General features: G+C 37.4%; 1 protein-coding gene across 2 annotated transcripts in view; it reads right to left on the bottom strand.

Annotated features, from left to right (window-relative positions):
* Positions 1-12483, bottom strand: part of GDA (guanine deaminase) — a 121891-nt gene that overhangs the window by 35132 nt on the left and 74276 nt on the right. For both annotated transcript variants that reach the window (XM_006152496.2, XM_006152497.2), the window contains exons 5-9: positions 11490-11595; positions 7195-7222; positions 6037-6144; positions 2669-2776; positions 269-366 (exon numbers count right to left, since the gene is read on the bottom strand). In XM_006152496.2, the coding sequence (XP_006152558.1) occupies positions 269-366; positions 2669-2776; positions 6037-6144; positions 7195-7222; positions 11490-11595 (448 nt within the window). The remainder of the gene's footprint in view (positions 1-268; positions 367-2668; positions 2777-6036; positions 6145-7194; positions 7223-11489; positions 11596-12483) is intronic.

Below are 12483 nucleotides of genomic sequence, written 5' to 3'. Positions count from 1 at the left end.
TTTGTATTTCTAATTGTCTTTTTTCATACAAACAGTAATTTTAGAGTACTCTTCAACTGCATACATTGCAAAAAAAAAAAAAAAAAAGTCCTCTTTTAGGTCTCTCTCCATTACAGCACAGGTAAACATTGTCTATCTCATTCCTGTTTCAATCTAATGTAACTATAAAAGACAGGTCCTGGAGGAATGACTGAGAAACAAAGGTATTCGGCTACTGATCCACAACCCAAAAACATTCATCATCTGCCCAAAATGATTGCCTACTCACGATAGGTTAGAATTGGGACAATGAGAGATTGATGCTCCTCGTTCATGGAATATGTTAAGTTCTTCTGCAGAAAGGTAGCAGCCATGTGCCATCACTGTCTGGAGAGAAGAGTACCCACTTAAAATGTTTAAACTAATACTTGCTCACAGAACGACATCATAGAAAGAGAGAGAGAGAGTTATGGGTTTGCTGCCTCCATCATTAGTAGAACATGATAATTATCTGTAAGAACAAAATCCCTAGGTAGAAGTTAGAGTTTACAGAAAGTCTATAAAAACATCAGATTGCAAACATCTCAGTCAATTTGTGGGCCTTGGTTTTTTTTCTTTTTGTTGATTTATAAAATAATGAGAATCAGTCCAGATGATTAACAGCATTCATCTGTTAAGATATTCATCCAAATGGAAGATAGGATTCTATCATGTTCGCTGTTTTAGACAATGATCTAGTTGCTTTCTTTTCTAAGTATACCATGTAAGCTACAGGTAGGGCTGTGTTTGGACCTATGCTAATTAGAACATTCTAGAGATAAGTCTTCCCTTCTCAATACAATGAAGCCTATAAGAGTGATCCTTTAAAAGCTAATCTTTAATTCTGCTTCTAATCTGTTCCTAATTAAAAGACTAGTGACAATGGTCTTGACATACACAAACTTTAACTCAACCATATTTACATTTTCATAAAAATTAGGGAATGTGATACTTTTCTTTGGAGAGTGTTTTTTCTATAGGGTGTGTGCACTCGCCAGAGAGAGAGAGAGACAGAAAGTGAGAAATCACTACCCATGGGAAATGGCCACACTGCAATCCCTTCTCCTCCATTCTCTTCTAGGGATTTTGGGCATGCATGCACAGGTGTCCAGCATGAGTTTAAGCTGCCCGGACTGGGACTCAAACCCCGGTCAAGTGCATGGGAGTCCATCAATGTAACCATTATGCCATCTGCTGGTCCCAGAAATGTGATACTTTATAAGCATTAATTCAAAAAGAAAACCAGTCCAAGAAAGTAGGCACTGTACACTATGAGACTTCTCTAAATTTGTAGTCTTATTAATATTTGTGAGTTTCCTTGAATAAGACTTTACTATTTCAAAATTTTTCCTCAGTATAAAACAAGATTAAATAGTTTTTTCCCCTGGGAAACATGGTTCAGTGACCAGAGAATTCTCATTTAAATAAAATTTTCCCTACCTCTATGCAAATAAAATTAACATGCAAATTAAAGGTTAATTTATTAATCGTATGGAAATATATGTAAAGGAGGATGGAATAACAATGTAGCATTTACAAGATTTATGCAGATTATTAACCTTTCGAACCAGGTATATTAATATCTTCATTCATATATCCACCAAGAAATTATTTGCAGCAGTAAACTCTTCATACAGTTTGTACATTTCACTGATAGCAAGATCAAAGGGTACATTATTGTAATGAAGTCTCTCTTCACTCATATTAATTTTAATTAATTATAAATGTAATACTACGTTGTTGGGAAAGTCATAATGCATTCTTATATAGAAAAATATAGATAAATATGTTGTGACTTTCCCGATGACCTAATATATACTCAATTTTTAAGAAAACAATCTCAGAGTATTTAAAAATAAAAAGTAGATGGGGCCAACAGGTGGTATGGTGGTTTAGGTGTTGAACTCCCACCTGGCCAACATGGTTCGAGCTCCAAACCTAACAGCTTGCTTTTTCACTCTCTCTCTCTCTCTCTCTCTCTCTGGTGAGCACTGTGTACTATAACGAATTTAAAAAATAATAATAATAATAAATAAAAATTAAATGAGTAATTCTTTAAAAAAAGAAAAAGGAAAAAGTCTATTCTTTCTTCTTCAGGAAGAGTCATGTTTAACTTATTCAGTGTATCTCTTTCAGATATTTTTTTCTAAGTCAGAATGTACCTTCACATATAAATATATATATCACGCAATATTATACATTGTTTCTTAGAAGCCCGTATATTTCTTTCGTTGTGAATGTTGGTTAAAAGTCTAATTATGTATATTCTATGTTTCAACAAATCTCCACTGATAGCCAATTTTTAAACTTTCATATATAATTAACATCTCTATTCATATTCCTTACAGAATGAACCCTTAGAAATGCACATGCTGACTCAAAGGAATGCACATTTACATCCTGAGGGATACTGTCAAAATGTGCTTGGAACAAATGACACTCACATCCTTGAGGAAGGCTGTAGAACTATTCACTTGGGTGAAATCTGAGGCCCATTTAACTGCACTCTAACACACACATGCACTCTGGGCATTACAATAGCTTGAGAAATGCACATGTGTCAAAGAAGTCTAAAGATTACTACTGAGGTTTTAAAGTTTGGATAAATATACCCTACTTTACATAGATTATGTCATGATAAACAATTTACCTTATTTGTCAGAAGATCATTTTTATCATACACATCTGTGTAGTTTTTATAACTGGGGTATAAATTTTTCACAGCTTCAACTTCATCACGATTTTCACTTATATGGCTCTACAAAAAAGAAATATTAATTTCAACTTCTGTAAAATGCCATTAGAAAGTATATATCCTACCTCAAAATGGTGTGGATGGTTTCTTTTATACTGGCCTATGGAAGGGACCACATAGAAAGACATTAAAGGTTGTACATATGTCTTATTGTTTACATTATATGTAATTGTATACATCATATATAGTGTAATTGACAGAGGCCAGGTGGTGACCCACTGGTAATGCAATTAGACCTACATAGGAAAGGTTCTAATTTTACATCCTGAGGCTCCTTGAGTACATGAGATGCACACATGTGCCCATAATCTGGTTCAGCTGAGATTGGCAGTGGCTCATGTAGTGGGGACCATGGTAGGGGTATCTGTTTCTCCCCTTCTTATGGAATAAATAAATAAATACATGTAAGGCTGAGGCCAGCAGATGGCATAGTGGTTACATTGCTGGATTTCTATATGGCCGACCACAGTTCAAGTCCCAGACTTAGTGTCTTAAAAATCACTCTGGGCATATGTCCATGTGTGCCCAAGATGCCAGGAGGAGAATGGAGAAGGGATTGTGGTGTGGCCATCCCCTCTGGGGGAGTGATTTCTCACTTTCCCTTTCACTGTCTGTCTCTCTCTCTCCCTCTCCCTTTCTCTCTGGTGAGTGCATGAACCCTAAGGCAAAAGCTCTCTAAATAAATCATCAAAAAAATAAACGTATGGCAAAGAAACAGAATACCATGAACATATAGTGTGTGTGCGTGTGTGTGTACTATCAAGACAAAATTTTCTGACAAAGTATTTTCTAATACAAACTAGAGTACTCTTTAAAAAATCAACAGCCAAGCTATTTGTGCCAATCTGCATCTTCTGGTGTTGGCTGTTTAATAAAAGAGTTTAATAGCCATCAATGGGATAGACAGGTGGATTCACTCTTAAGGAAGCTGGAACTTGAGTAAAGAGACCTGAGCTTGAGCCCGGGTTCTGTCCATAGTGTTATATCTTAGAACAAGTTAGTTCTTTATTTTGGGTCCTCACAGTCTCATCTTTCAAATAAAAGGGTTTCCTAGATGAGTGACTTTCCAAATTCTTTTAGCCTTGGATACATTAATCATACAAAAATTTACAGAAATTCAATATTTCTGTGAATAAGCAAGGGTCCCTCTGGATGAAGCAAGATTGGGACTATGAGAACCTGTCCCCGTACTGTTTCTTTTGTTGGTGTTTCTTCTGCAGAAAATTATTTGAAAATAACTGAGCTAGATAATCCTTCAGTCATCAAGCAAGAGTCCATAAGAATCCACATCAAGCAAAACAAGTGAGTCCTAGGCCTTTCTCCAGGGCAACAACAACAACAACAAAATCTAAGAGGGTTGAGAAACAATATTTAAGAATAACCATCTAATCCCTAGTCTAAAACAAAAATCACTCTAGGACAATTGGTGATAGGTATGTATTATGGAAATAACATATGAGCAGATTAATATTTCTTAGAACGGTGATGCTATTCCTCTCTTCCCATGACACAGAATACGCATAGCCAAATAAATAAAAGGAAAAAAATTACAAAACAGAAAACAGGGTTGCCTAGATGAGTGACTTTCCAAATTCTGCTTAGATGATGAGGTCTACCCTTGACCTTGAGGAAATCCCAGACCATTGATGAAATGTACAGACATAGGAAGAGAAGGGACAAACATGATTCTTGTTATTTCGTTAATCATGAGTAAATGGACCTAAATCTATACACAGTGCTCAAGAAAGGACAGACTTGATTTTGTTGTGTGTTCTTCTCATTCTATTTTTTATGTATTTAATTTCTTTTTCAATTTTTTAAAAAAATTGCAAGAAGGCATGTATGTTTGCCAGAGACAGAAAAACAGAAAGAAGGGAGGAAGCACCCTCCAGCGGAACATGGTCACGCCACACTCCCTCTCCTCCATTTCTCTGTCCTGTCAGGATTTTGAACATGCACACACATATACCTGGCATGATTTTCCATTTTTTAAAAAATTTTTTGGAGTGTGTTTTTGCTAGAGGGCATGTACACTCGCCAGAAAGAGACAGGGGAACAGAAAGTGAGAAATCACCCCTCGGGGGGATGGTCACGCCACCGTCCCTTCTCTCCCATTCTCCTCTCAGGATCTTGGGCACACATACACACATGCCCAGCATGAGTTTAAACCACCAAGTCTGGGACTCAAACCATGATCGACTACATGGGAGTCCAGCAACATAGCCATTACGCCAACTGCTGGTCTGGCACCTGGCATGTTTTTTAAGCCTCCAATGCCAAGATTCAAACCATGGTTGGCCATGTGGGCTCTGGCTACCTTAACCTCTAGGACAAGACCAACCTTTCATATATTTTAAAATACTATTTATACTTTTTTTTTTTTTGAGAAATAGAGCATTCTGTTTCAAAAGTAGAAACATCATCTAAATTTTTAATTTTATCTCCAAAAGAGAGTTATATGGATTGAATTAAAAATAAATATAATAGACTACAAATAAATAATAGGAAAGATGAGAATAGTTACTGAGCCCTAAGACTAATCTTTAAAAAAAAAAATGGAAAACATCATCCTAAAAAATGGTAAAAATCAACATGTTTCTTTGACCCTACTTGCCCTTTTGTATAAGATAATCATCTCTTAAGAGGAGAAATTTTGGTACAGTATATAATTAAGCTTGGATGGGGGAAAGGGACGTCCCAATTTTAACCCAGCTGTAAGCTTTAAAAAAGTATTTTATTCCTGAATTACAACAACTTAATGACAAAGTAAGATATAGTTTTTTTGTTCGTAATTTTAAATTAAGGAACTCGGAACAAAAGGGCTTTTAATGCATTTTTGTAAGGTGCAAATTAAGTTCTTTCTACTTTTCAAATAATTGGTTCCTCCAAGAATGAAGGTATAGAATACCAAGAATGTATCAAATAAAAGAGGACTAGGAAAAAAAGTGCATTAAATATATCCTACAGAGAACAGGTCACCTGTCATTGATCTCGCTGTTACTTTTAATAGTATCCTTGCCTCTTGAAGACTGACCAGAGAAGATGAGGGTAAAAGGAACTTTGGTTTCCTCTCTCCACAATTAAATCATATTAGATGTTGTCTATAAAGGCCTTTTCAGCTTTGTAATGCTATGATTCTAGGGCATCTCAGTAAAAGAATTGGAGTTTACTCAGAAGAATTGGAATTTATTGTATTTATGATTTCGGGTACTGAGAAATCTTGCAGGTCTGGACTAAGAAACAAACAGAAGAAAAATACCCACCTGAATGTGCAGATCACGGGTCTTAGCAATGTTGCCAAGTTCACCCATCAAAGCTTCAGAGCAGGAAAGAGAAAAACGTGGTGTCACTATGGGCTTCACTCTAGGATACTGGAGATAACCAAAAACAATTGATAAGGAAACTATGGATATCACAAATATGCAGCATATCCCAAAATGAATACATGTTATAACAAGAAAATTAGACATAACCATCTAATTATGTCTAATTTGGGAGGGGTGGCAGTCCCCCATTCTAAGAGTTGGCGGAAGTGCTGGATTTTATGGAAACAGTTCAGGTCTGAGAATAAAGGAGAGTATCTTTTTCAGCACCAAGTTCAACTGAAAATCCTTTCCCATATGATAGATGCTCCCTGCCCCACATCTTAAGGTTCAGATGAAGCTTAGGTTGGGTGACCTTTGTGAAGGGAATTAGAGGCTAAGAACAAGTCTTATGGGAGAGCACTGGGGAGACCAGAATGAAGTGGTGGCCTGTCCATTTCACTACCTCTTGTGGACATGTGCTGCCCATATCCACACACACACACAACACACACACACTACATTTTCTTTATCCATTCATCCACCCACTGACGTCCATTGTGAAGAATGCTGTGATGATCATGGGGGTACAGAGATTCCTTTAAGATACTAATTTCATTTCTTTTGGATATGAACCCAGAAGTGGGATTGCTGAATCGTATGGGGATATGTAAATGAAAGAGTACAAACTTTAAGTGGTAAGATGAACAAATTATGGGGACATAATCTACAGCATGAATGATGATGGATACATTAGTTCATTTCATTGCCATAATCATTACACAATGTATATGTATTTCAGACCTGCATATTTTACACCTTGAATATATATAGAGTTGGAAAGTCATGACATGTTTTTCTATGCAAAGACGCATCAAGACTTTTCTGATGACCCAATACAATCTTAATTTGTTAAATAAATATTTCAAAAGAAAGCCTGACTCTTACTGAGCTGAATTGATGGCTCCACTGTGAAAACGGTTTAAGGTCCTAAGCAAATACTTCTTTATACAAAGAATAAGCCAAATACACACAGACTAATCTCCATCAAACAACTTAATAATGAATCCTACAACTAATGCAAAGAAATCCATTCAAGCTCTGAACAAATTTACTTACATTCCTTTGAAGCATTTCTGACACAAATCTGCAATAAAGCAATAAATGGGAAGTTAGAAAATTTAAACATTTTCAAATAAATGTTTAAAAAGGGTGAAAACATGATCCTTGCATGTCCTAATTTCCATGCACACATTTCAAACACTATGCATCTTTCATCACCACTAATTAAAGGTTAACAAGTAGTAATTACTTGCTTTCTCATCTGCAGCCTGAGAAAGAGTACAAAATCACAGGGAAATGGAATGCCATCATCTAGTATCAGTTGGGCTGCTCATAAGCATTCCCAGAGTATTCAAGCTGTTCTGTTTGGCAGAAATTATGGTATGTTATGTTCCATGGATATTAGAGTCGTGGAATCCTATGTACCAATGTGTCCAGAGGCCATGTAACTCTTTTCTTTTAATCCCTCTAAAATGGAAGGTACTCGTTCACACAATATTGTCATTTATTTCCAAAGGTGGGGTTTTACTGTGGATGAATGCTGAGAGATGCTAGGCAGCCGGAATAGACCAAGGTGCCTATGAAGGAATAGACCAAGGTGCCTATGAAGAGTACAATTGGGCCAGCCCATAGCCTAGTGGTTAAGAAGGCTGGACCTCACATGTCCAACTACACAGCTGGAGTCTCAGACCTGGGACTTGAGAAATATGCCAAGTATGTGTGTGTGCATGCCTGAAAGGAGGGAGATCTGGAGGAGTAGGGATTTGGTGTGACCATTCCCAATGGGGGATACTTTCTCCCTTTCTCTTACCTCTCCCTAGTGAACACACATGCCCTCTGGCAAATTAAAAACTAAAACAGAGTACAGTGAGTAAGAGGGACACTGATCCTATCAGTTGCCACTGATCTAGTGGCAACTACAAAGACAATGAAATGGCTACTTCTGCCCTGAATAGAAAAGTTTGCTAGCTATAGCTTCCTGCTTTCTGATAATCCTCTGTTTAAAAATAAAATGTGAATTAAAGTTTACCATGACCACAAAAAAAAAAAAAAAAAAAAAAAAAAAAAAAAAAAAAAAAAAAAGATCAACAAATGAACGGAGCAAAAGGCCAATGCTAAGGAGAATGTGAATACTCCCTCCTCTGCGAGCATATAGCAGCTCCTCTTTTCATTCTTAAATGTACATACACATTTAAGGCAAGGAAGGCCTAGAGAGTGGGAAAAAAAAATTGAAACTCTAAAACTTGCATCAAGATAGGTTTGGTTTAGGGGAAGATTTACATCTGAAGAATCTTCCACATTTTTTGGGTGTTTAGTGAAATACAGTAAAACTCCTCATCAAATCCTCAAGGTATTATGAAAAAACTATTGCAGAAATATAAGAGAAGTACTTATATTATCAAAAGAATACTCTGATATGACATGAAAAGAACATGATGAAAACTCATGTTCTGAAGCAGTAGTATAACCCACAACCAAAAGCAATTTAATGAGCGGGTCACATGCATTTTAGAGCATAGCCATTCTCTGGGAGAAGCCTGGATCTATAATAAAAGACATGGAGAGGGTAAATTGGTACTTTTAAAAATAACTTTTCCTTTCATAAAAGCATTGACATCTAGGATTCCTATGACCAGTTTCTGGAGACCTTAAAATACAATCTGATATTGGCATGAACATTTTTTTAGGAACAGACCCATTTCATCAAGTTGGATACATCAATACAGTTATACTGGCAAATAGGAAGCATGGCTTAATGATTGATTCGTCTTTCACCTTTAATTCATGAGAGGGAGTCTCTAGAATGTGTTGATATATTTTGAGCTTCTGAGGCCTTTTTTTGTGTGTGTGCTCCAACTGTGTGGGATTAGGGAAGAAAAGTGAGAGGAAGGATGCTAGAAACATCAAGAAAAGCACTATTATTCCACAGTAGAAAAATCATAGATAGTTGGAGTCTCTAAAAATAACCTCCCCAGCTATTTATACCTTACAAAGTCTTTATTTAAAAAAAGAAAAAGTTCCCTTGTGAATTTAAAAGTACCCTTTCAAAATATATTTTATTTAAAAAAAAGGATAATTTTCTACTCAACTATTATCTAAAGGGGATATGAATTAGAAAACACAAATACACATGACCACACACCCCACACGTACTCCTATTTTTAAAAACTGTTTTCTTGAAGTATAATTCATATATTCCAAACTTCCCCGTGTTAAGTAGACAATTCAATGGTTCTGGTTTTTCTGAGTTGCACAACTGTCATCATAATCCAGTTCTGAACCTGCTCCATCACCCCAGGTAGATCCCTTGGGCCCATTTATAGTTCACAGTTATTCCTACCCCCAGGCCCAGACAATCTCCTATCTATTAATAACTCCTGTCTCCATGGATTTGCATCTTCTACACATTCCATATAAATGACATCATGCAAAGTGTGGCTTTATGTGCTCACTTCTCTTTCTTAGCATAACGTTTTCAAGTTCACCCGTGCTGTAGCATGCGCCAGTACTTTGTCCCTTTTCACAGTAGAATCACATTCCTTGCATACCATATTTTGATTTACCCTCTACCACTGATAAACATTGGCACTGTGTCCACAATTTGGTGCAGGGCAGATCCCCAGATGGTCCTGGTAACCCAGCTCTTCTCTCCCTTTCTTGCTTGTAGTTCTCAGAAAACTAAAGCAAGTGCTGGAAATGTAACACCCTGAGGTAAGGAGGAACTGGCCAGAACAGCATGAACCTGGTTCTTATTCCTCCTAGAACAGTAGGCCCTGCAATGCTTTAGCTCAGGGAGTACAGTGCTCCTGGGTGTAAAACTCCAGGTGGAACATGATTTCCAGGTGCCTCACCTGTGCTGCAATGTGGGGCAGCATGCATAGACAAGACTCCAATCCACCTTGGACAATTTTCCTGAGCCTTGAATGAATCCAAGGCTTCCACTGTCCCTTGCTGCCTAGCTGTCAATAATAAAGCTGCTTCACTTAACTAGTGTGAGTATTCTGTCTTACTGGATTTGTGCAAGTGGATTGACAGTGTTGCATGGTATCGGTGAGGTGTTTAAAATCCTCCCCTGAGATTGATACCAGTACACAGTGAACGTGCTTCACATGTTTCTACAAGGAATGCACTACTAATCTTCATATGCAAGTCTTTATGCAAACATATGTTCTCATTTCCCCTGCACACCCTACTTTTATGATTCTATCTGTACATGGTACCTTATGTAATGAGGTGGAGAACTTCCCAAAGGAGGTTGTCCTCAATCTCTGGTGAATTCTGCTCTGTATCTGCTAGCAGCTGCAGCAGGGGCCTCATCTCTCCCATGGTCTCTCTCTAGCTTGTGTGTCAGCATGGAATGTCCGCAGAGCCTATACTAGGGGGTCCCGTGAGAACTCATATCCTGCGAGCACACAGATACGGAATGAAGGCAGGAAAAGGAACCATGGCCTTCACTCCTGTATGTGGGCACTTCACCTTGGGAAGGTATTCTTTTGGGTCACATTTGTGTGGAGAGGATACTATAGCTATTAGCTATGTCATGTATTAGTATGTTATAGCCATTCAACATATGACTAGAACAAATCTTCTCTTCCCCTGGTAGGACAAGATAGCAGAGAGGGATGTTTATATATACTGCCTTGGAAAACACTAAAAGGATACAGCTTAAAATCTCAATACTAGTAACTTTAGATGATTTGGTTATAGAGAACATTTTTCTTCTTTGTACCTTTTTGTACCTCCAGTTTTATACCAGGGAGCACATAATACTTTGGTTTTTATTTTAAAGCCTTTTTAGTGAAAGGTCTTCACTAAATGTAACTCATTTCCCCCTAACTTCTTAGATAGTATTTTATTCCATACATTATTCCTCACTTTCACTATTTTAAAATATACACACACCATAGCAAATGCTCTTGCATGTTACACTGGTTTTTCTCTCTCTTTATTTACCTTGAACAACAAGTGGGATCTACGCTATAACAGAAAGAATTCTGAACTTAGAACTCTCCATTCCTGTCTTTAAGTCCCAGCTTTGCGACTTTAAAGCTGTGTGACTGTGGGTAAGTCACTTAGCCCTTGCCTCACTAGTAGACAAGGCAGATCCTCACAGAAATTTCTATAGAAACCAAATGTGACAATACAGAAAAAAAAAAAAACTCGTTGAAACATTAACAACTAGCTATTTGATTGCACTCGGTGCAGACTAGTTCCATTAAACAGGACATTAGGAACCGCCACATGCCTGTCCCTGGTCACATAGTACCTCATTTCCTCTCTCTATCTGCAGTCCCACCAGTGCAGCAGAACATCCCAACCACGAGATGCATCAAGACAAATGGGCATGTTACCTCTCTGTCTCCTTGACCGCCTCCTCCGTGGTCTCCTTATAGTCTGGAACAGTGTCATTCAGATCCATGCACACTTTGCCCACAAAAGCCCGCTGCCCAAATTTATCTGGAAAGCATAGACAAAAAGAATCAAGACAAGAGGGCCTGTCTCTTTCTCAAACGATATTTTGTCTGAGCCTTTTCAAAACATTTTTAAATCTAAATATCTTGAAAAATATAAGAAGACTGCAAAAGATCATCCATCATCACACTAATGACAAGCAATGGCAACAACATATCCCCATGAAGTTCAGGAAGTAGTAAATGTTCTTACCAACACCAATTACTTCAACCCACCACCAGCCTCCTACTTCCGGCCCGGTCACATAGTGATGGAGTATTTCTTACTTATTACTCAGCTTTTCCCATGAATTATACAATTGATTTATATATTAACTAAAGAAAAAGCTATCTTTGCTCCCATTTTATCCCATAGTAAAGAAGGAGACAGCCTTAGATCCTAGAGAAACACTCTGTTAGTCCTTGACATACCCACATTCTGTTTCTTCTCTTTCTTCCTCTCTGTTCCCCCACTCACAATCTCCCTCCTACCTCCTCCTCTATCACTAGCCCTGGATTGCCTCTCCCTGCATGATCCTCATGTAGATTAAAACACAGTCTGGCCTAGTGATGAGAACATGAGTGCTGCCATTCAATAGATTCCTTCTTCTTCTGATTACTCCTAATGTGGTAGATTTATTCATTTAAGGTCTAAGTCTATATGTGCCCAGTATCCTCTGCTATGTGCAGGGTTGTGAAAAATATGTGCTATAATGTATATGAGGGGTCTTTTCAACGTTTACAGAAAATGCATATTATGAAAAACACTATTCATGAATTTCAAATATTTTTGCACCAGAAGAAATTTATACTTTAATTTTATTTTTTCATAAATTTTTTTTGCTCTTGTTATAGGACATATGTGCTCACCAGAGACACAGAAAGACAAAGCATT

This window comes from Tupaia chinensis, unplaced genomic scaffold (genome assembly GCF_000334495.1).
Source record: "Tupaia chinensis unplaced genomic scaffold, TupChi_1.0 Scaffold000354_1, whole genome shotgun sequence".
Taxonomy (NCBI): domain Eukaryota; kingdom Metazoa; phylum Chordata; class Mammalia; order Scandentia; family Tupaiidae; genus Tupaia; species Tupaia belangeri.
The sequence above is the reverse complement of the archived record's forward strand: the minus strand, read 5'-3'. Positions and strand labels throughout refer to the sequence as shown.